This window comes from Mastacembelus armatus, chromosome 18 (assembly GCF_900324485.2).
Source record: "Mastacembelus armatus chromosome 18, fMasArm1.2, whole genome shotgun sequence".
Taxonomy (NCBI): Eukaryota; Metazoa; Chordata; class Actinopteri; order Synbranchiformes; family Mastacembelidae; genus Mastacembelus; species Mastacembelus armatus.
The window spans coordinates 15,710,285-15,735,058 of NC_046650.1; the positions used below are offsets into that span (position 1 = coordinate 15,710,285).

General features: G+C 43.5%; 1 protein-coding gene across 6 annotated transcripts in view; it reads left to right on the forward strand.

The window, feature by feature from the left end:
• Positions 1–6,101, forward strand: part of LOC113138855 (nuclear factor 1 B-type) — a 59,937-nt gene extending 53,836 nt beyond the window's left edge. For 4 of the 6 annotated variants that reach the window (XM_026321690.1, XM_026321698.1, XM_026321673.1 and 1 more), the window contains one exon: positions 198–6,101. In XM_026321690.1, the coding sequence (XP_026177475.1) occupies positions 198–330 (133 nt within the window). In that variant the 3' untranslated portion in view covers positions 331–6,101. The remainder of the gene's footprint in view (positions 1–197) is intronic. The other 2 variants (XM_033325684.1, XM_026321681.1) reach the window with 1 other exon arrangement.
• Positions 6,102–24,774: the final 18,673 nt, after the last annotated feature.

The following is a 24,774-nucleotide window of genomic DNA, read 5'->3' on the forward strand; positions in this document are numbered from 1 at the left end:
ACTGCTCCCTGTCTGAGCACAACAACACTAAGACCTTGAACTTTGATGACTGTCAGCAGAGCAGTAATGCTGGTCGTTAGCGGAGCACTGTTTAAAGATAATTGAAAGAAAGAATGTGAGTTTGACTGTATGCTGCACAAACAAGTTAATGGCGTGTAACTAATGGCTCCATCTCTGTGGTTTTTCTCTCCCCACAGTCCTGGTACCTGGGCGAGCTTAGTTCCATTCCAAGTGTCGAACGGGACTCCGATTCTGCCAACAAATGTCCACCAGACCTACAGCATAAACATCATTGGTGAGCCCCTGGTCCCCGCTGAGACAGGGAACTGAACACACTGAGGCCGGACGACCCCCTCGCTCCCTGAGGTGGATGGGTGGGTGGGGGTGTTGGTGAAGCAGAGCTAGCACTACAGGTGTCTGCAGCCATGGATGAAACCAGCAACGCAGCATGAGCTGCAAAAATCTTTCCGCTCTGAATAAACCCCGGTCTCGACCCTGCCGCATCCCTCCCCACTCCCATCCCTCCCCATGACGGACCCCGGCCCTGAAGCGAAGTCGAGGGTTGGTTCAGAGGAACGAAAAAAGAAAAAGCTTCGGGTCTGCCGTCTCCTGGCCCACACATCCACCACCCACCAGTCAGTTGCTGTGTTTGCAGAACTTTTCAATCCATTCAAATACTGTGATGTATAGATGCCTTAATGTTTTATTGCATGACACTCTAGTCTCTTAGCGGCGATTCCTACTATTTTTCCATGTTGGGGGAGGATGTAAAATCATGATTTACACACACACACACACACACACTCACACACACAAGTGAAGAGGTCTGCGTATCAACAACCTCTGCCTGGTGGAAGGCTCCGAGACTCTAAACTCTCCGACCTCTTGAAAAGAGGCTTCCCCCTGTCGAGCGATTCACTGTGTACACCATAAGAACAAAAAAAATTGTGAATTCAGAGTGTTTCTTCTTTGGTTTGATTTCAGTTGACTGTGATATGACTCTTTGTTCAGAAAATCTGTTGACTTTGTTTATTCTTTACTGCTACTTACTTCAAGAATTAATGTAAACACTTATGGTAAGAGTTGAGAACTCTTAATGCGGTTTTCAAAAAACACTAAATATATCAGGCTTGAGATTGGACCCCTCAATAAATAATTAGCAACTCCTTTACAAAAGGATTTAAAAAGACAGAGAATAAGAAAATCTCAATAGAGGCAAGTGCAATTGAATTTTTGAAGGGAAGCTATCAGTCTGTCAGCCCTAAGACTCTAAAGGAAGGGGGTAAATATAAAATGGTTTTATGGGTAAAATGTTTAAGCAAACATTGGAATTTGATTTCAGTTACATATCCGTCTCTGCAGATGAGAAAACCATCACGTGTGAAAGAGCGTTGAAGGCAAGCGCTAAGCTACCTGTGCAGCGTTGAGCAAAACCAGCACTTCTTTTGAGCCCTCTTTTAATTTATTTTGGAAACAAAAGAAAACAATCGAACATATGTAAAGAACAGAGACGGACATATAGTGTGTGAAGAGAATAAGCTCGCAGACATATATGCATTTGGCCCTCAGCTTCGAAAGCTTATGTTTACAGGAAAAAAAAAATAAAAATAAAATGCAAAGTGTTAATTCATGGAAATGTACAATTCATGCAAATGCGCAGTCAGCTTATGTGCAAAGCTGCAGCTTGTGCAAGGTTAAGTCTACAGTGGAAGAGGTCGAAAACTGAAATTATGAATGCAGGTGGTGGCAAATCCCTGAAATCTAGAATTGTGCATGGCATGTTGAGCCATTGCCTCTCCAGTCCAGGCATATTTATACAAGGAAAATCTCTCCAATACTCTTAATTTGCACGATGACATATAGTCCACATTACGTGCCTTGCCTTTGAATATAGAGACATCACTACACTTGTTTTTGCTGCATTTATCATTATAGAAAAAAATTAACATTTTTATGATAAGAATTGTTTTGTACTCTGAATGAAATTGTTGATTTTTAACTTCATGTACTACTCTATCTCACAGTTTCATTGCATATCAAGGCTGTGTATAGTTGCCGTTTTAAAGTTTGTAATCAACCAGCATTTTTTTTTTGTTTGTTTTTTTGTTTTTTTTTGGTGGTTTTTCTAATAACGTCATCTTTTGTTTTTCATATTTCTCAATGCTCATTTTGTTCATCTTCCAGTTACTATTGTGGAGGGTGGAATTCAGAATTATGAAAATTATGCAATACCAAGTTTTGCCTATGTAGGTAGTGCTTAATAGATGCGTCAATTATTAGAGGCTAGTTTGGAGATAGACAATATTGTAATGCATTTATTTTGTTGATATTGTTGTTTGTCGTTGTTGTTGATGATGATGTTGTTGTTGTTGTGGGTGTTTTCCTTTTTTATTGACCAAAGTGGGGACTGCTTTCTATGCAGTGTATGACAAGGTCTTTGTTTTCTTTCTTCAGCAGATAGGCCTGCGAATGACAGCGAGACATGTTCCAGTGTATTTTGAATTTGGGATTTTAAGTGGGGAGGGGCGGTATTTTTCTAGGAAAAAAAAAAAAATGCACCCTTGGCTTTCTATGGCTGCAAAGTCACTGATTGGTCTACTGTGACTCTTACTTTCAACTTTCCACCTGGGGTGCTAGCATGTGACCTTGAAGGAGCTCATTTTTTCACAGGAGAGACGGCTTGACTTGAGTGTGACAATCATTTTGAGAAATCATTTTGCGTGGAATCCCATTCAGATCCCGTGAAGCCGCGGCCGAGGGCGGATCCCGCTGCGAGCTTTTGTAGACTCCTGCACCGTGCTTAGTCTAGACGTCACTGAATGCAATTCCCAAGTAGATGCCTTAAACACATCAGTGAAGTGGCCTGTGACCTGCGCAACAATCACGCACCGACTAATGCTAGTGAGGCCTGTCCAAATCAGTTCCAGACAGACTCAAGCAAGCCTTTAGAAAGTATTTTATAAGTAGTAGATTTGTATAAATGTATATACGATATGCACAGAGAGACTTCCCCTGGCAGAGAGCCCCATAGAGTAAACACTGGACCACAGAAGCATGGTGCTTTCTCCCTTCCTGTCCAGTAGGAACTAAACTAGAATCCACTAGAAGACAAAATATAGCACTTAAATAGCACATAGGCAATCGTCGTGTCCCCCCGTACACTGTTCTGACCCTAGTCTCTAACGAAATCTCTCAGGCGTATAACAGGGCATTATTTATACCAATCATTATCCTATCATTTTTGATGTAAGAAGTAAAAAGACTTTTCTCACAGAGAGCAGCGCCTCCGATGCTGCTATGACACCGTTTGCACTCTTTCCCTACAATCGTGAAAGAAACGTTTCCCTCGGAGAGACGGTACTAACGAGAGCTCTCCGGCGCCAGCAGAGGGCTAGAGAAGCAGAAAATGTTTTTTCTTTTAAAAAATAAAAAATAATCCTCAAGTCAAGCTCCATCTCTCCATCTTCACCCAGATTTCTTATGCAGGAAAAAATAGAAAAAGTCACCCCGTTGTATGTGCACTGTTCTGTCTTTGTTTAGATTTATTCATTTTTTCTTTTAAAAGAAAAACTGTAAGTGCTTTGCAGCCTTTGGCCATTGGAGACCCCACTGAAGTGCATTGTCCCCAAGTGTGTGTGTGTGTGTGTGTGAGAGAGAGAGAGTGTGTGCGTGTGTGTGTGTGTGTGTGTGTGTGTGTGTCAGGGTCACTGTGCTGTTGGTGTTTTATTGAATAGGAGACTGTACATAAAGGTAAATATCCTGGTTGCATCGATAGCGGTAGTCTGTGGGGTTGAACTCTGCTTTGGCAGCTTGAGAGTGTGTGTGTGTGTGTGTGTTAGCGAGCTGGGTGTGTGATGGAGTGCGTCTGACACTACACAGTGAGAGAAGATGAGGGTCTTTCTATGGGAAAAAGCCTGCACAGGACAGGAGTTTGTACACTGTAAACCTTCTGGAGAGTTGCTCTCTGAGGCCCTTATTTGTAAATCTTCAATTCTGGGGAAAATGAGTCAATTCCATTTTAGGAAAAAAAATTAAATAAAAAATTGGGGTTTAGTTTATTTGTATTGGAGAATGGATTTGAGTTAGAACTCTCCAGATTTTCCCCCCGATTAGTAGAATCTAAAATGTTTTCATCGGTTGTTGTGTTTCTGTATGTAAAGTTAAAAATGTGGGAAATATTCTATACAGATCCATAAATATAAAAAACAACAACAATGAAGGTTTTTTTTTTTATTATTAATATTATTATTATTTCTGAACTTGGTTAGTGCTTAGACATTTCCATTTGGGAAACACTTCATAAATATATTTGAATTGATGTTCTTTCATTAGTGTGGCCATAGCAAGTGTGATGTGATTTATCTAAATTTTTTGTTCTTTTTTTTTTTAGTTTTTTTGGAAATGGTTGTGAATTCTTGGTGGTGTGAGTGTGTTTCTTACAGCAGCTGGGAGGTGATGTCACTAAAAACCAATTTTCAGATTGCACCACAGCGGTGTGGTTTCTTTTCAGGGGAAACCTCGCCGCATCTCGCCATGTTTCTGATTCGACCGGCCGGTGCTGAGCTGAGACTCTTTACTTAAGATCAGTAAAAGCATCAAGGCGTCATTCTCATTTTGCACTTTCCACATGCTGTCTATGCCTGATGTGATACAGGAAACCCTCCATTCACACTCAAGGCTGCATTTACTTGCCGGTGCTGCAGGATTCGGGTGCTGTACCTCCCAGCTGATAAGAGGCAGAGGGTTCAGGCATGGTTATGTGTTTTTATTGCCACACAGGGCCTGAATGTAGCCTGACAAAAAGCTCTTGAACCTTCTCCACCCTTGTCAGCAGCTTCAAGAGCTTCGTTCAGAGGCAGAGTCTGACACTCACAACCACCTTATTTTAGAAAGTATTATGTGATTGATCATTGATCAGCGAGAACCAGACAACTTTATGCAAGGAGGACCTGTGGCACTCATGCAATATGTGTGATTTTCACACATCCGTTAGGGACCGAGAGGGCGTATACATGCAGACTTTCATTTTCATCCTACATGAGCAATACACACCTTCCATACTTTGGCTAGCTGCTAGTCACTTGGCATCAGGTTGTTATAAAACATGAAAACCAGCATTTTTACAGGATGTAACATTCACCAAAAGAAGACAAAAAGAAAGCAATGCAGTGCCTGTTCAAGATGTCCAAGTGTCTGATGTATATAATTGTACAATGTGATAGACTTACTTTCATATGTGACGAGGAAAAAAAAAAAAAAAAACAGCATCACACAGAGCAGAATGTGTCAAACTCATCTGGAAATACGCTCCTTTATGACTTCTTTCATGTGTGTGGAGCTTTTTTTGTGATTTTATTAATTTTCTAATTATGTCAGCACAGAGCGCCCACATCACGCTTGTTCACAATTTGAGAGGAAATGTTCATTCTTCGTTTTATTTCATTTGTTTTCTCTCTCTGGGGCGAGGGAGGGGGGTCAGTGCTACATGAAGTGCAGTGAAAGGATGAAATAATGTCTTTTCTTAAGATTATAGTCACCAGTTTTCTCTGCAGGGCTGATTTCTTTTTGGGTCTTGTGGCACTTTTACTTCCCTCTGCGCACACATTTCTACTTTATGAACCGTGGTGGAGTTATACTAAACAAACAACAACAACAACAACACCAAAACAATATGTAAACAGTCTCCAGTAGTGATTGTAGTTACACTGCAAGTGTGTGCAAAGGTCTATGTATGTATCTGAATGTACGTTTTAGAGGACTTTTTGGAAACCTTTTTTTTTTTTTGTTTTTTTATCTTTTCATTTGCAGTTTAGGAGTCGCAGGTGTCCATTGTGAACTGTATAGCGAAGGCCTTGATATCCCTTCTTTTATTGATTTTAGAAACGCCGAGCATTAGGCGATGCCTTCAAGCTGGTAACATTTGGTGCAGGGGCTAAAATTGCCACAAGATTAAAGTCAGTGTAAATAAAGGCTCAACTTTTTGTGATTGTTACTGTTATATCCAGCCTATATTGCTAGCGGCTGTTTTTACTGCAGTCAATTACTGGAAGTGGATATATTTCCTATGCAAAACTGTTTAAACAATAAAATGAGCTATGCTACAAAAAAGACATGCTTTTTTTTATTATTTTACATTTGACTGAATGACTCCAGGTGTCGTGTTCAACTAATAATCTGACTGGTTTCTGAAACAAAGCTGGATGTGATGGGGGTTGTGTCTTTTCTCAGAGGGTTTTCTTCGGCCTTTTCAAGTCCTCCTCCTCCTCCTCTTGTCAGGTGTACAGTAAAAATGAATAACCAGAAGCCACAGAACTGCTGCCTTTGCTAATTTTCCTGTTTCTCTGACTGTAATAACCATTTACTGAGCAGCTCAGCTATGAATAGTTATTACTTTGGTATGTTCGTTGTAAATATGTCATTTAGGCTCCATAGAAAATATTATGCTGCAGAAGGTGAAATATAAGACTCAACCCTCTTGTTCTACACTGTTTTCATGCAGTACCTTATACCTGTACTTGTACTATGATGGGAAAACTGTCTGTGAGTCTCTGACAGCAGGCTGGAAGAGGAAAACGGGTGGAATAAGGACAGTGGCAGATCAGAGGAAAGACGACTATTAGACTTTACGAATTAAACTAATTGGATTTCTCTGAAGTGTGTCTGTGGCTGTTTTCCCTGAAAGCAAACATTAGTGTTTATGTCCTGAGGAGATCCCATGACCCCCTCATACCTGTGCTCCTTCGTGGTATTACTCCTGCTAATCTACTGTAATACCTCAATCCCTGAGGAATGGGCGATAGGCTGTTTGGACCACAGCAGAATCCGTCTGCTCGGACCTCACGGGGTCACACAAGGTAATATCCATCTGGGTCACTGTGTCAAGTACACGAAGCTCTGATCTAGTAAGCCTTAGTAATGAGACTGAGGGCATTGAAGGAGGCAAAAGTCAGGGTAAAGCACCCATTAAGTCTCATTACAGGCCTGTGTGATGGGCTTTGGGCTCAGCTGGACATTTGATGACAACAACAGACTCCTTCAGCGAAGCCCACAGGACCAGGTGCCCGGTCCACAGCAGGGGCCCCTCCTGACGGCCGGTTGAGGCACTACATGCTGCTCACCAATCACAGAAAAGCCCACCTGGCCTCAGGCGCAAACCAGAGTTCATTTGGCTATCATTAAAAAGGACCAACAATGTGGCACGCTGATATAAAATTACCCAATCTAAAATGGTAATCATTATGCCATTTATCAAAATTGGCCAGTTGAGTCAACATCTGGCTTCAATAGGGGGCTCTAGTCGGTGAGGGTCTTGGCAGCGTCTTATACCCTACATATTTTCCACTCTCTTTTATCAAGGCCTGCTGTCAGAGATTTGACGAGGCTAAATAGACGATGATTTGGCCCTATTATGTTTCTCAGGACTCAAGCAAAGGGGATTTGTTGATTACCTTTGTGTTTGTCTATTTTTTTTCTTCCAGGAAAGCTAACGGCGCCTCGTGTTGCTCGACGTGTGTCTAGCTGTGTGCAAAAAAAAAAGAAGCTGGGGAGAGGTTTAGCACGGAGAGGACTCTCACACAAACCTGTGAGTGCAGAGGCTGGACCGGGCTGCTGGACCCGAGCCAGTGCCAACACAAAGAACTCTGTCACGTCCCGGCGTTTTATGGAAGGAATATAATATTCATCTTACGTGCTGCTGAATCAGGCAATGAATTACTCCGACATCAAAGTATGAGTGTAACGCTCTCTATCTAGCAGGAAGTCGTTAAGGCAGAATTTGTGCAGATCCTTCATACGTTTATGACAAAGGGGGGGGGGTTATATTGTTAGTGTTTGGTGCACACAATGCAGAGCTCATGATTTCAGTACAAAAAGGAAAAAAAACAACATTAGATTCTTTTGAAGAGATTAAATCCTGCTTGAAATAGACTGATGGATAGAAACAATACTGATAACACACCTATTGGCTGAGTTAGAGGAGCAGACTGACACCACTCTCACATATGTCATTTGCATATAAAGCTTAGCTTAGCATGAAGAGTGGAAACCAAATGGACCTTATAGCTCCTCTGACGCTCCCTAATCAACGTGTTGTGTCTTGGTAGTTGAGTCCATAAAAAAACTAACTGTGGTAGCTAGTTGTAGTTAGCTGTTTCCACATGTTTCCACTCATTTCCCTCTTTGCAGTTTCACAGTTGTTATCTCTGGACCGAGCCAGTCGAGCTGCTTCCCTGTTTCCAGGCTTTGTGCTGTGCTAAGCTAACCAGCTGCTCACAGCAAACAGACGTCGGCCTCATATCAATCTCATCCAACTCCTGGCAAGAAGCGTTTTCTCCAAAGTGTCTAATTTATTTGCTTAATTAATGACAGTAGGGTGTTTTATTAAAAGGACTTTGTAATTCACAAAAGCTCATCTCTGCTTACCCTCTTTGGCTTCACCAAGGGAAAGTCAAGCTCTCAGACCACAGCCTGCGTGTGTTTGCAAAAATGTACTTAAAGAGAGCTTGGGGAATAAAAGAGGACTGTCTGAAAATGTACTAGTCCTAAATAGTTCTCTCTCTCCGTGTATTCCCACACAAATTTGCATAAATTTCATAGTCTAAGTCATGGACTGTGGCTGCAGTGTGTTATTAGTCCATGTTTAGGTGCAGTATAGGCTGATCACACTGAGGGTTGTTGTTATCTAATTGAAAGCACCCTGGGTTTGCACCCAGCGGACTGAGAGTGGGTCTTAAGATCGTGGGATTTGTTCACATATTAATGCATGTCTGTGTGGATGTGCAGAAAAGAAACAGGTGTTCAGTGTTTGTGAGGGAGAGGCAGCAAACTCATGTGTGCGTCTTTGTGTTTTCCCTGTGATGTTTGTTGGAAAGCATGCATAGGATGGGAACGCGCCGTTTGTGTGTGTGTGTGTGTGTGTGTGTATGACTTGACAGCGGGGTGGGGGTGCTTTATTGAAAAGTGCTCCTCTCCTCCCCTGTTCAACATGCTGGATTAGCCCCAGCAGTTTCCCATGGAGCCGTCCCTCCCAGCCCCCTGCCCATTTGCATAAGGCGCAGACAGGCGGAGATGTGACAAACAAACCTGGCACACAGCGCCGGCTGCCTCCTCTACATGAACTCTTTCCCTCTTTCTCGACACGGCAAGCGAGAGACACAAGGCAGAGCTCGAGCAAATCCACCTGCACGCACTCGTCACCACGACACACGGCCTGTTCCCTGAGCCCAAACTGCACGGTAGAAAGGAAACAGAAAGGCCAGTCTGTGGTTTGAGGCCTGTGTTCCTCCTGGTGATCACAGTGATTCACAAGTAAAGGAATGCAAAGGGGTGAGGAAGGTGAGAAGGGCTTTCATTGCTCTGTCATTTGGACAAAACTCCCCTTGAATCAAATTATCCTCCCCCTCGTTTTTCTCTTCCTCCAAGATGGTAATGTTCACCTTAAAACATCTTTACTGTACTGTGGCTACATAACACAGCTCTCTGCACTGCTGTCCGGCCGCCAAGTTCCTATCAAGCCCCTGATTTATGGCGCTTGATGCATTCCTTGGCCCTGGCGAGGAGGCAGTTTAGCTGAAATATGAGAAGAGATGCAGAGAACACACTCAAAGCGAGTTTCAGTTTAGCCTGCCTGTGCGCTGCAAAGCTGGTGCTGCCTTAAATTTTTTATTTTTTTTTTGCAAAACCTGAGACAGTCTGACATTTTTTTTATCTTTAGATGCAAACTATTTCAGCGATGTGGCATGGCCTGTCTGTCTATCTCATCAGCATGTCCTTCTGGGTGATAACAAAAAGGATGAACTGTAACCCTGTTGTCATCTCGCACAAAACCTCCTTTTGTTGCCTGTGAGGTGCAGCTTTCACCCTCCCAAATTACATTTGGATTAAAAACTACAGCTTTTTCCTTTTTCCTGTCCACTTACATGCAGAAAACCACATGCAGGTGTATGCATGAAAAGGGGACCAACACCTTTTCTGTAGTTTCCAGGTTGCTAATGGCTTTTTTGCTCCTGCAGTAAATACCTGTGATCCATCATAAACGCTTTAAGTGGCTGTTTGTCTTCATTTGGGTCTTAATGTAAAATTGCAGATAAACTAAAATCAGAAACATCCACTTTCACAAAAGAAAAAAAAAATCAGTATATGAAGCATTCGCCCTGTGCCTGCATTGCTTTGTCTCTTCCCAAGTTACAGCAGTGTGATTACATGCTTTATTAAGGGCTGAAGTGCTCTCCCTGAGTAAAAGCAGATGTCACCACAAAGTCTGTCACTGTTTCTGGATCGGGGAGCCTGTGGTCAGTGTCTCAGTGTTTCCCAGTGGATTCCCATCAGTTCAGCACCAAACAAAGTGGAAACAAACAAAGACCAACCACATTTTTAAAAAATATCAGTATGTTTCTACTTCCCTTAACTAAAACAATATCATTAAACAGTATGCTAGAAATTAAAAGACTTTAACCAGATGTTCAGCACTGCACAGTAAAAATGTGTCCTGGCATGACATGTTTGCAATAATTGCTAATTCTGTTAGTTTAGCGCTGAAACTCACATCAATTGAGACGTAGTTCAGCAAGAAAACACTCAGTTTAATTGACTTTTTAAACTAAATATCACGGAGGAAAGTCTATTAATGCAACATGGTGCGTCCAGTCCAGTCCTGGACAAGACTTTAACGTCTTTATGGTGAGCAAATGGTCCCTTGACCGATGTTTTGACTTTTGTACTGTGTTTTCTTGATAAAGTGTTGGGCTTTTGATTGTGTTGAGTAACACACGTCCTCGTTAGCAGAAATGCTGGTCAGCTGACGGCTGCTGTCCTGGTGGAGAAGAGCAGCCAGCTGACATTTGTCTCTGTGGTTAAAATGAAGGTTTCCAGTTTGTTTGTTTTCATTGTGAAGTGGCACCTTGTTAAGTAAGGTCAGTGTTTTCTTTCACATGATATTATATATACATTAAAAACTCATCAACCTTCCAGTTCACCAGTGACGTGCACAAACACATTGAAAGGTGAAAGGAGGGTGGTGGGCATGAACGGCACAAAGCAGCGACGTGTGTTTGACTAAAGTGCTATAATGTGTGGTGTTCCTTCTTTGATTAATGCAAATGTTTAATGCAATGTGAGGAGAGGAGAGAAGCTTTGATTGGCAATTTGAAACAGGATTTCTGCATCCAACAGATGTGCAGGCATGTGTCTCTAAAACATACACATCCATTTTGTTTAATCTGTCTCTGTAGAAGACTGCATACATAATACATCCAACTCTGCTCCGTACAAATGAAAGACATTAATCTGGGGACTCAAACAAACCCAGTTTTCAACTCCTCCTTTACAAACTTTAGGTCTGAGACTTACATTTTATAACTTTATATCACGATGTTTCAAAGTTTGTGCTGTGGCCACTGGAACATTACATGGAAATATTGAAAAGGAGTGTTGTTAACCTTTATTCTGACTCTTCCTGTATGTGCTCTGTGTGTTTTCCAACACTGGGAGGGAACAATGTTTAGGATTTACCTACCATAGTATTAATTAATCACTGCACATCCGTAAGTGTGGCTGCCCATTTTGGTGCCTGCTCTGTCTGTTCATGTTCGTGTGTGTGTGTGTGTGTGTGTGTGTGTGTGTGTGTGTGTGTGTGTGTTACAATTATGCTGTGGCACTTTGGCACCTGTGCTACATTATAAAGCTAAAGGCTTGGATAATAAGCTGCAGGTGCACTCCTGGCAAACACAGAGGAGATGCAGGGGGTGGCAGTGCTAGAGTGTTTCTTTGTATGTCTGTCTCTGTGGTTTTTTTTTTTTTTTTTTTTTTTGGTTGGTTGGGGGTGGGGGGGTACTTACTGTTCCCGACTGGCACTCCACATTAGCAAGTATCTGACATCATCCTGGCTCCCACACCTCACTCATTCACTAGACTCTACCGGCGGAAACGAGGCTTCTTCCAAGAAACTGGCATCAAAGGACTCGACAAAGAAGCAAACTTTTTAGTCCGTCAGTCCTTCCTGTCTGTGGCACTGTCAATAATTATTGATGTTAATTACCACGATGATTAGGCTAATTCCTTTAATGCTCTGTTGGCAGGTAGGCAAAGTAAAGATGGGCTGATGGGGCAGACTGCAGGCGGGGCTTCTCTTATTGACAGCGTAGAGGCAAAGTGACGGCCAATAAAGAAGTAATCTATTTCATGAAAATCTAATTATGTGATGAATGGTGCAATGTATACGCTCTGGCACAGTAACATTACGCACCAACCTGTGAAAATACTAGCTGAATTAACTGTTTATGTAGGGGGGGGGGGGGGCTACTTTATTTATATAAAGCACCCAAGCTTGTCTTAGTATCTTTGGTATGGTATCTATAAACACTGGCCTCATGTAACCCCCTCACCCATGAGGCACAGCTGCTGTGGACATATCCTGCAAGGAGAGCCCTCCTGCCGCACGTTTCAGCTCACATTTGAAGAGCCCCTAAAGATATTTTCCAGCGTGTGAGATTAAAAAAAAACGTTACAAAACGGTGCCAGGCTTTAAAATAAAGTTGCAGACTTTACAGAATCTTTTTCCAGCTTCTTTCTGTAGAAGATTGATGAGTAAAATTCACATCATTACAGCCTTCAAATCCCTCACCTGCTTAACATTTACTGTACTTTCTGCTGAAGCCCTGCTCTGCTCTCTGTTAATGGCTTCCAGACTTCATCTGGGCTGAAGCACATCGCCGTGCCTGAGTGAGAACTCTCCTCCGACGCTCCAAACTGTGACTGGGAGACATTTGCATGTTGAGGTAAGTCTGATATAAGTGTCAGCGTTTGTATCTCTCAGGGTTTGGGTTGATACAAACTTAACAAAGACCACCAGCCCACCTGAAACAGGCTGTCTGACTGTGAAGGATATCAAAATAACCAATTTGAAATCCTTGGTTTAGAAGCAAGGTAGCGCGCGACATATGGCGCTGCATGTTCAAACCTGGCAACAGGCGACAGATTAACAATGAAGATTTTCTCTAAATGAAACAAACCCCCTCAAAAAGGAGCATCATTAAAGGGGCTGCAAGTGTAACCTTCACTTTCATGCACCCAGGGGACTGAGCAAGACAAGAGAGGGAGACGTTTTGATTCTTTCAGCTGCATTTGGAGAGAGACTGAACACGCGTGGAGCACTTGGATCTTCTTATCCACACTTTCCCATATGGCATATGAATCTGGGTGCGGATCGAAGGATGAGTCAAAAAAGGAAAGGAGTCCCATATGTGTGTGTTTCTCTTCATTAGCTCCCAGCCAAACAGAAGTACAGTACCTTCTCTGCAGCTTGACTGAAATGAGTGTTGGTGAATATGTCCAGACGCAGCTCATTTACACAAGGACAGAAATGTTTTGCAGCGATTTCGACATCACATCAAGAAAAAGTTTACATATATGCTTTTTGAGTTGCAGCTGAAAGACTCACCGTCTATCTAACGCTGTTAAAACCAGGAGGGACCAGTCTGACGAGTCCTGCTGGAGCTGAGCACCTTGGGGCGCTAACCTGACGTGACCTTGAGATTTTGACTGCGAGACACAGTCTGTTCATACAGTCCAGTTTGTTTAGCTATTTCCCTTTTAATTATTAAGCAACTTAAACCTGTAAAGTAACACAAAGCAAAGATATTAACTAACTACTGCTTTTTATTTACATAACCCAAAGCAGCATCAGCATCAGACTGCTGAGGGGAATTTAAATGCTAAATACTCTTAATGGGAGCGAACCCAGACAGCCCATAAAACCAAAACAACGAGCTGAAGGATGCTGATGTTCTGTTAACTTAAATGCTACTGTGACAATGATCTATTTCTAGTAATTTGATATATCGATTAGAGCAGCTTTAAAACACACTGTGTGGCAGAACATGTAGCGTTATTTTGTGCAGTACGAGGTACAGCTCTACAACAGGTTGTGTACTTCCAAGCAATGTACGTTAGTTCAATCCATTGATGCTGTGGGTCCATTCCCACCACAGGGACCCCTCCCTGTGCTGCAGCTACTAGGTCTAGACAAAGTACCCATTGTACCGCTGCCCTCATTCTTCCTGCCACAGTAACCTTTTTAAGAATTTCCCTCTCACAGCTCTTAGTAACCTAAACCTAAAACTAGTCATATAGATGCATATAGAAATTTAAGAGTATATGTTTTCGATTGAATTGTGTGATAGTGATGTGCCAACACGTCGTGGACCTTTGTCTGACCTCAGCGTGTGGTGTTTCCGCTCGGTGTGTGCCTTCTTCCAGTTAATGAAGTGTCTGTAGACGATGCTCCTTTTCTCCTGTCTGGCTGAGTTGTGAAGCAGAAACACTTGATATTTGATGGAATCAGGTGTTAGACTGTGTTGCTGTCTGTCATCATGAGGCATCTTTCTGCACAGATGTTTCCTGAATTGGACCTACGACACCACCACGGTCCCAACAGGAAGCTCCGGCATTATAAACCCATCTGACAGCTTTTCTCAGTGTTGAAGTTGCTCATGTGCAATATTTCTCATCACACAGACAGCATCAATTTGCACATGGCCTCCCCTTGGCACTTTTTGCCCACATCCCTTGCGGGACTGTGGATGAATGTGGTGTTACCTTAAAGGTGTCGACGCTGGGACCTGCACCAGTGAATCGCACTGTTGCTTCAATTAGCTGCTCAGGATCTGGTGTCAGAGCCATGAAAACAAGGGGGCGATGTGATACCCTGCAGCTGAGGCTTGCTCGCTTACCTGGTGGCCTCACAGTGTGTCTTAGCATATCATATGCCTGTGCACGCTAACACACACATGCTCACAGCTTTTTTTTTAAAAAAAAATATGGATTCTGCGGAAATGTAACCAGCCACAGGGGTGTCTGCAAGTCCACACCTCCTCCTTATCTGAGGAACGTAGCTCTCTCTCTGTCCCGGGTCAGAGTCGGTTACAACTGATCTGATGGCAGATATTCTCTGGGAGCTAGAAGTTGCCAGCAGGATTAAGGTTAAGAAGTGTTCTGGTGCTAGGTCTGTGCTTAGGGGCATCTTGTAGTTCGGAGGAAGTAGTGCCGGCAGAAGGGGGCGAGTGTACCTCCCTGTTACCCCCTAGCCACCCTCCTCCAACTGCCATCTGATGTGAGGTAACATGTGAGGGCGAGCTTCCATCTGTCCACGGTATACGCTAGCAGAAGGTGCAGCTAATGAGGCTTGATTTGCTGCTGCACCTGCCTCCAATCTGGGGGGTGATGGTAGTGTGCGTGTGTGTACTGGGGATGCTCTATCTCACCAGGCTCTCCTCCTCCTCCTCCACCCACCCCCTCACCCCCTCAAGGTGTAATCATTGGTTAGCTTGTATGGGAGCGCCTGCAGGTTGATGGACCCTGGGAATTCATTAGGAAGTAGGTGAGGCCTTGGGTTGAAAGGGCCTTTTGACCTGCCTCCAAACACCCTCACGTTACAAAGCAGAGGGCGATTCAAAGGGTGCGGGGAGTCAAGCAACCTATCGACGTGTCTTCACTCCTACCACCAGACCTCGCCTGTTCCAAGGATAGAGTTTCTGCAGAAAACCACTTGAGTCTCAGTTGAATCAAGAGTCAAGTTTATGTAACTAAAATGAGATCTTTTTTTTTCTTTTTCTTTTTCTTTGGTAGTTGAGGATGTGTTTGTTTCCTCCAGATGGTGTGAGTGGGAAACGTTATGTCCACATGTTAAATGCAGCATGTTTATCCTCCTCCTCTGTTCCCTGTCACAGATACCATTTGACACAAGAGCTCTTCAGGGGCCAGTTATTCCAGGCCATTGAATCCAGATCAAAACCAGCCCCGTGTTTCTGTGACTCAGTGTTCAGCTCCGCTTTTCTTCACCATCAGTCCGTCTCTGCTTCTGGAACTGAGACGGGAGGCAAAGTCTGCATTAGAAACCACAAATATGAGCAGTCCGCGTACAAAACATGACACAAAACATCTTGCTGTGTGTGTGTGTATGCCGGTCTTAAATTTTTACAATATTTTATCACCCGGTCTTGTAAAATGTTGTATTTACACATGAAGCAGCAGTTGGAAAAAGCTCTGGACCCCGTGTGGTTTGGTGTGAGAGTTTTTGGGAGAAAACAAAAGCGAAAGGACTCGTTGCCCCAAGGCAGCACTTATGCCTAGTAATGATCCCATCATTGGGAAACAGGCCGCACAAATAATCCACAGGGTGACGTCATCTCTGACAAAAGCTGTGTGCCAGTCTAGATTATTCTCAAATTGGCTGCTGCAGTCAGAGTGGAGGCGAAAATCAGAGCCTGAATATTAATGACGGACCTGGACGGCCTGGTCTTACTTCACGTGTTTGCATGTCATTAAGACACACAGTTGAAGCTGAGCAGGACGACTTTGCTTTGCTTTTACTCCCTAAACAACACGGTTGATTTGGGAAGATTCTGCACATGATAACTTGATGAAAATTAACTTCTTTTACATTTACAAGTTTTATCAGTTCTCAAATCAGAGTGTTCACTGAGCAAACTGTATGCTTGACTATGTTATTCATCAGCAGCTGGAAGGGAAGCCATATCCTTGATTTGCATTCTGGCCGTCACACTTAATGCTGCACCTCATGATTTCATGAATACTTTAAGGCTCCAGTTTGTCCAAATGACTCACATTTCAAATTAAAGTTACTACAGAATCTGACCAGACACAAACACACACACACACACACACACACACACCTCTGCATCTAGAACTAATGTGAGCTTCTGTGGCCGCTCCATACGTCGCGTTATAATCTCACCCTGTCTCCTATTTGGATTAACAAAACAAAAAAAAGATGTCAAATCCGAGAGCTGTTGTAAATCAGAGCTGAGAGACGGAGCCTGTGTCGAAACTCTGAGCCAGCTCCATGGGAAAAGAGTTTATGCCGTGAATCAGAGAATGCTGATCATCCCATCGGGCTCATTTGTTTACTTTCAAATTCCCTCTTTTGTGGCTTTGGAAATGGGGCAATGTTTGTGCTTGCTTTGGCCAAGGGGGAATCACTTGAGATGTGATTAAGAAAATGGATACTGCCCTCTTCTGGCAGAAACGATCATCACTGGTCATCACTTCACCATTACTGTCCACCTGAGTGGGTGATTTTATATCTTTAGATTTTGTTGCTGGTCACATTTTTCACAGGATGAAGATAGAGGTGTGTGTGTGTGTGTGTGTGTGAAACTAATAAGTGAAGAGAACATGTGAGGGAAAAGAGATAATTTCACATAGATTCTGTTTAAAAAAAAAGCAAAATGAACACTGGTTAGACAGTTTACCAAGTAAGTCATCATGATCCAACCAGGTAATTGTCCAAAGCTTTTAATGACTGTTGCAAATCATTCATGAGGACGACGTATAAATCCCATATGTTTCCTCTGCCTCTCTCTTGTGTGTAATGGTGCTCCATCCTCATGGCTGACGTGGATCAGATCTTCAGGCAGGTGGCTGGGAAATGGAGGCAGATGGGCTGAGTACGCCACCACTGACTCTGTAAAGGTCTCTCTTCAGTTTCAAGCTGCACCGATGGGCCCTTGAATTATTACCAGGCCCCCCATTCATAATTAGCTCAGGCCTGGTGGGGACCAAAGCCCCACTAATGATGCCTTTGTTGCTGCTGATCCACGCTGCACAATCAACAAGAGGGGACGTATGACTGGGAGAAGGAGCGGTAACGTGCCTTTAGGGCAGCCTCTCTGAAACAATCGCGCATGGTTTCAGCTCTCCCCTCGTTAAAGACGAGTGTTCGCAGGGGCGTGAGACAGAGCGTACGTTTGTGTGTGTGTGTGTGTGTGTGTGTGTGTGAGAAAAGTTTGTAGTGACTCAGACAAGGCAGCTCCCACAAGAAATATGGACTTTCACCAGCCACTAATATACAACACTGAGTTTGGTTTTACTTTTTTAATTATTCTGTGTATATACTTCACTTCCAGATCATCTTAGCCTCATTCTCCTCATTTATATCTATTTAGATTCTGTAAAAAATAACACGAATGTCAGTCTCTGTCTTTAAGCAAATGAAAAAGAAGACATGAGATGTATCTCAGCCTTTAAAACAAAAGCCAGGACCCTGTTGTGTCATTTACTTTCACTTAATATAACGTTTAATTAAATAACATCGACAGGGAACAAACTGTTAACCGTGGTGCTGGGGTTGGCTCCACATTTTCATTCAGGAAGTAGAAAAAAAAAAACCCACTTCATTTTCCTAAGTGCAGACATGAATTATGTGGAGTAATTTAACTGAAAGCAAAACCTCACCAGCCCCTTTTCAACCCAAAAATAAGTTTATAAAAATGGCAGGAATGACTCAGCTGCTATTTCCTCCCACGTCACAACAGTCTCTACCTGGACGACTCTTTAAAAACTTGACTCACAATGGTAGAAAAACAGTCCAAGTAAAAAACCTGCCTTAATCAGGGTATTTACATACAAGTTCATGTACTAGTACTAAAAGTCCTGTAATATTGTGTTGCATGAATGTGTCTGCTGCATTTTAATGTTGTAGCTTGTTAAAGCTTTAGTTGCGTCAAATAAAAATATCTGCAGACAAATAAAGTACCACTGGTAAATAGATCACCAGTGTCTGATTGTACTTAACGTATTCCCACCCCCACTCTGTCTCTGTTTTACGTTACATTTTCTTTCTTTATCGTTTCCCTCAAAAACAGAAGAACGTCGCCGCCAATCGAGTCAAAGGAAATAAGGAAAACTAAATCTCCCTTCATGAAATTCATCAGAGTCTGAAGGACAGGAGGGAGGTGAGTTTGTGCAGGAAATGAGTCACATCTGTGCTCTCTTTTCAAATTAAGGGTTTTATTTGATGATAAAGCCAAAAAAACATTGAAGTATGGCGTCATATATATGTCCACATGATTATTCCAGTACTTCAACATGTGAGGCGGTCGCAGTTTCCCTGAGAGGATGCACTTGAGCGTCACTTGAGCCTCTCTTATTGACAGTATTTTTTTGGCAGCTGCTGTCATCTTTCCTGCCATTGGGAGATCTGGCAACATGGTGGCACCAGCATCTGTTTCTGGCTCACAGTGGCAAGAAGCAGCTAGAGGAGGAAAATGATTTATTTAGCGCTTTTGAGGTGAACCTACAAAATAACGGTCAAACCTACAGCTCCTGATGACCTTTCTCCTTTCTCCTAAGTCTACCCAGGAGGGGAGGATGCCAAAGTCCAGAAACCTTGGCCCTTTTTCAAATGAAAGTGAATTTGTGCATTTATAAGTACAAATTAAATCTGACACCAAAGATGAGAAAAAGAAAAAAGTAAATACTCTGAGTGTAGTCACGTAAAGTTTTTCTCCAAGTCAAACAAAATTCAGTGGGAGTGAATTACAAGTGTCTTAATACAACAGGCGAGATTCACTTCAGTGAAGTTTAAGGTGCATCTCTGTGAGGCATCAATTGTGGAATTTTAAAAACTTTTCTTGCAGAGAGTTGGATGATACTGCACCACCATCGTGTCCACAGGCTGATTGTGCGACTACAACCAGCAGGCCGCTTAGATTAGCTTAGCTCAGTCTCACCACTGGAAACCAAGGGGAACAGCTACTCTATCCAAAAGTCACAAAATGTGGCTGCCAGCACCTCCAAAGCTCACTAATTAACATGTTTTACCTCAGCGCTTCAGTGGGTACGAAAATCAAAGTGTAAAAACAACAGTTTGTGGTTTTACAGGAGGTAATACCAAGATGCAGGAAGTCAGCTGTGGAGAAGCCCTTTACGGTTTTTGGCATGTTGGAGACTTGTTGTTTCACAGAGTCACAAAACACGTTCAGTGATGCAGTGAGGTGGTTAAAAGAGGACGAGATCACAGCAATTGGAAAGTACGATAAGTGAAAGCTTGAGAATAGCAGTATTATGACTCCACAGAGGGAACTTGGTTGTTTTACATTTGTGAGTTATTTTAAGATTTTTCCAAATTCTGCTGAAAAAACCCCACAAAAACACATGTTTCTGTTTGGATCCATGGCTCAGTTCAGCTGCTCATGGCACCGGTTTAGAAAGTGCTTGTTGTAAGACCAGAAGCTAACACTTTCCAGATAAATTCCCCTCTTTTGTGAATACATTAAGGCGCCTTTGCTGACCTCACTGCTGTCAGTAAAACACATTTACCTCATCAACAGAGCACGGCCACTTAAAGAAACCTGAAAATCCATAATGTGAAGCGTGATTTCCTTCTTGTTTCCAGACACACTATTGGGACCGACGCAGGGCAGACAGCCACCACTGTACCTAGTAGATTAGACTTCTCCTCTTCTTCCTGTTTCATTCCATCCAGGTGCATACTGGGAGCGCTGCCATGTATATCCCTCGCTGCACAACAGCACAGCGCAGCTGTGGAGGCCACCTCGATTTGATTCCTCTCGTTGTAGCCTAGCAACGGTGGGTTTTAGCGCACACAGGCTGGATGGGTGCAGTTCTGGTGCCAGAGGCAGGATGGGTGCCTGGTTGCAGCTCATTGGCAGATGACATTGAGGGAAAGCTGGCATTCGGAGATTAGGGGATCAGATGCTCACAGCGCTCTATGCAGGAAGTAGGATGAAATGTAAAATCAATGCCAGGTCCTTTACACTTGATGTACACAGATACGCCATACATAATGTTGTCACACATGAACCCACATTACATCAACTCCGTTTTAATTTGTCGGGGATGTGCAATTTGCTTTAATATCCCCTGATGGAAAACTAACCAAAAGAGCATTTTAAATATCTGCTATCAGATCTTGCTCCCCCTGCAGATAAGGAAAGTGGCCCAGGGTTGGAGCAGATGTACTGGCTTCTTTCCAGCAGGCCCAGATTCCTAATGTCACCTTCGCTATTGATTCACTTTGAATAAATAAGCTACTGTTCAGACTGGTTGTGTTAAGAACGTAGCACAGGGGGTGTCCTGGTAGTCCAGTGGTCTGAAATATGTGCAGCATGTAAACATGACTTCCTGGTTTGACTTCAGCCCAGGGCTTTTGTCACACGTCTGCCTTATGTCTCCACTACCTAAATAAATTCCTGCCCCTCCACAAGGATAACACAGCCAAACCATACACCTCTTGTGGATTTAAAGCAACTCAGCAGCGTTTCCACCGGCTTGAGGCTTCTGAGCCGCGGAGGCTGCTCTCCCCCAAACGCGTTGGCAGCCACTCTAGCTTCTGTTTGCTAGAGGACCAGATGCCTCACGCCACATGCTTCAGCCACTTTGATTTCATCTCTGTGCAGTTGTTGATCAGATCTGTCTCTGTTTGACACAACCTGCCTCCCGTCTCCCTCGTAACTTTCATCTTTTCCAAGCCGGGCAGGCAGGCGGCCGCGGCTGTCTTGAGATGTCACCATGAGGTGTCACGTGCAGTGTCCATCTGGTATACGTTGTAATGGGCCTGGATGAATGAATGGCCCGCACCCCACTGCTTCCTTTATGATTCTCAGTAATGGTGCTGTCCAACTTTGATTCCCCAGTTATTAGGGAATCAAATTCCCCACTGAGCCAAAGCCCAGAGGAGAGGAAGAGAGAGAAGCACACACAAAGAGTGTGAAATCTGTGGCAGTGCTACAGAACATACTGTACAGCCCACCACTGCTCTCTTCCTGGAGCCTCTTCTGTCTTTGTGTGTGCCGAGAAACATGTTTACACCACGGTCACTGCTCGGAAACTGGTAAATCCAACACGCTGCATAAGATTTTTAATCTCAGGTGTCAGAGTATGAGTGTTGGCTGTTTGTCTAATGTGGGCCGGAAATTTTGGCTTGTTTAAAGAGCAGCGGGTCAAGAAAAAGCAGTCTGGAGGTCTACGACAGGGACAGTCCACAGTAGGTGGGGAATTTCCTTCATCTTAAAAACTATCGACCATTTCCCTCTGAATTTAAAGGCCCCCTACTGGATCCCATCACAAGGGGATTAAAGCGGAAAAGGGCAACTGGGATCACTTGGAGAGCAGACCCCTTCCACTTGAGCCAACACTCAAGCAGGGATGAAGTGGAGGCGCAGAGACAGCCCAGAGGGAGACAGCACAGAGGGAAGGGAGAGACAGGGAGGTGGCATAGTTTGGATTCCCAATATGTGTCCGGGGAATCCGAAGTGAGGCCAGATGGCACAGGCCTGCCAGTCTTTGGGAATCACAGCATACGGCGGCGGGACGCATGGCAGAAGGTAGCGGGAAACAGTGCCGGGGTCAGCTCTTGATGTTGGACGCTCCCCGGAGCGGTTCCTTCCATCCCTTTGAACAAGAGAGCATCTCCACACAACTGTGCCGCGTCTCTGCTTAATGCGACAGTTGACTTCAAACGCCGTGTTATTCCCTCCTGCCCGGAGCCTCCTGAGTTCTCGACATATGTTATCAGACCTGATGAAAACACCGTGCCAATAAGATGCCACTGAGCGCCATGCGTGGACATATGTGTCTGTTTTCACCACAACTTTCATCTCACACAATTTCATTTGACTCACTTGTGAAATGTACATGTGGCAGATACGTCATGGAGCCAGAGTGAACGTCTGCCATGCAAGTGTGCTCTGCTGTAGTGAAGCACGCTACGATGGCAGCCAATTATATCAGTCAGCTTTTGGACAGATGTCCAATATAACCTGGTTAGTGCTAATAGGCAGATTTTTAAACAAGAGTAATTATTCATCGCTCACAGCCCAGAGAAAGAGACGGATGGTAATATCTGATGCTGAATGTGTGTGACAGGTGTTACCACCAATTTCCCTCAGTCTCCTGTGGCAGCGCCCACTACGAAAACATCTTAAAACACGCCTGCATCCACTGTCGTGATCTCACACATTTCTAACACATCCTCTTTGACTTTGGGAAAGAAGCGGTTCTGCTCGTGCATACTGATTATCCTCATCTATTTCTGTCTAAATAACAGTTTTTTGGAAGCCAAGTGTGGTGTTATGCTTGTTGTTGCATCTCCCTGTCCGTGTATAGACTAAGATCCCCTCGTTATTCTCATTAATGGTCCATCTGTCATTTTGGCAGAAGCCCACTGGTTTAGACTTAGCTATGATTAACATTTAATCTATATGATTTTCTAATGAAAGCGGGGCCACACTCAGTAATGATTGATTTGTTCGCTTTTTGCAGAAATGGCTTGTTGACAGAGATGTTTAACCATGAGCTGATTATTTTGTTTCCTGCATTTCATAAAGTGCAGCTTCTTAATAAATAACAGTGAAGGTTCTGCTATAGTCACACTGACTGACTGTCCAAACATACAGTAAGAGATGCCGTTTGTTTGTAGCGTAGCTGCTGATCTGGTCAGGACACAGTCCTGTTTTTTATTTCGTTTCTCAGAGTTATTTGTGAAGGAATCGCTGCAGCATGTTGTTTGTTTTCTCTGTGTGTGCACTTTTCCTCCAGGCGCCAAAAAATGTTAAAAGTCATGCAGGTTCGGTAAACTGGAAACTCCATATTCCTTGTTTGGGTTAATATATGGCATGTGCTCTGCAATACACTGGCAGAAGGTCTCTACGTGTCACCCAATGCATACTGGGATGCTTTCCAGCCCCCTTTGGGCCCGCACAGTAATAAATAAATGAACAAACTACTGTAGAATCACAGATTCACAACGTCCTTTTTAAACTGTCAGATAATAAAGAATAGTCAAATAAAGCCTTTTTAAATAGAGCCCAAAATCAAATGATCCACAGATTAATAAGTTTCCCCCATAAAACCTGAAATAACACTACAATTACAGTCTGGAGCCAAACGATGATGATGTTAGTGCATCATGTTGGAGATGTTTGACAGATGTTTGACAGATATTTGACGTATCTGCTTCATAAATGTCTTCTGCTTCAATAGCCGTTTAATTTTTATTGAGGTAGCTTATTTAGCTCAGATCAACAGAGGCTGTACAATTTGTCTGAGACCAAGTCATGTTCCAAGCAAATAAATGGGATGCTAAAAAAGGAAAATGATTGGTGTGGGGTGTGGGGGGGAGTGTGCATCCAAAGCTGAAGACAGATATAGACTTAGAGGCAGATTGATTTTCTTACCAACCTACTGATTTTTGCTGTTTTAACTTTGCTCTTCCAGCTGTTGCTCAAAAATAGATCTTTGCTGATGGGAAAAACCCACCGTATCAATGCTAAGAAGCCAAATACTTCCACCCCTCACTTTACTGCAGATGCCTGAAGACACCAGCCTGTGTTGCAGTTTTCTGTCTGAGATCAGTAACCTTCCATAGGCTCGCCGAGACATCTGCCGTACATGGCAACATGAATAGAGCTGCTGGCGCGGGTTCAAGCTTTCGAGAGTGCCTTTTGTCGGCAAACGGCCCATTGTGGAGGGATGGAGGATGGTGTTTACAGTCGCCGCTACCGCCGTGGCCCCCACAAGGAGGATAATGAGATACAGTTGTTATCGGTGACACGCGAGGGCCACAAGGAGTTGTATCGACCCGGTGCCTTCGCTCTGATGCTCCCAGGGTGAGAGGGGCGACGCTGGCGCTAAGAAGCCTTTCTAACTACTTCTTAGCTGAAACAACATGCTCTACTTGAACCACTCTATACAGACAGTGTGCAGAAGCTGCGTAGGACGCTTGTTGTTGACCTGTTTGCTAATGAAAGGGTCTGCAGCAACACTCAGGGGAAACTGCTGACTGTTAAATGTACCGTAGAGTTGAAGCAGTGCTGAAAATCTTCCCAGCAAGCATCACTTCCCATCCACATGCAGGAAGAGCTGAAAGTCGTCCGACTACTTTGGTCCATTTCTCTTCTTTAAAGCGACGACTTGATGAAAAAACAGGAAAATGTACATCTGAACTTTGACATGTCT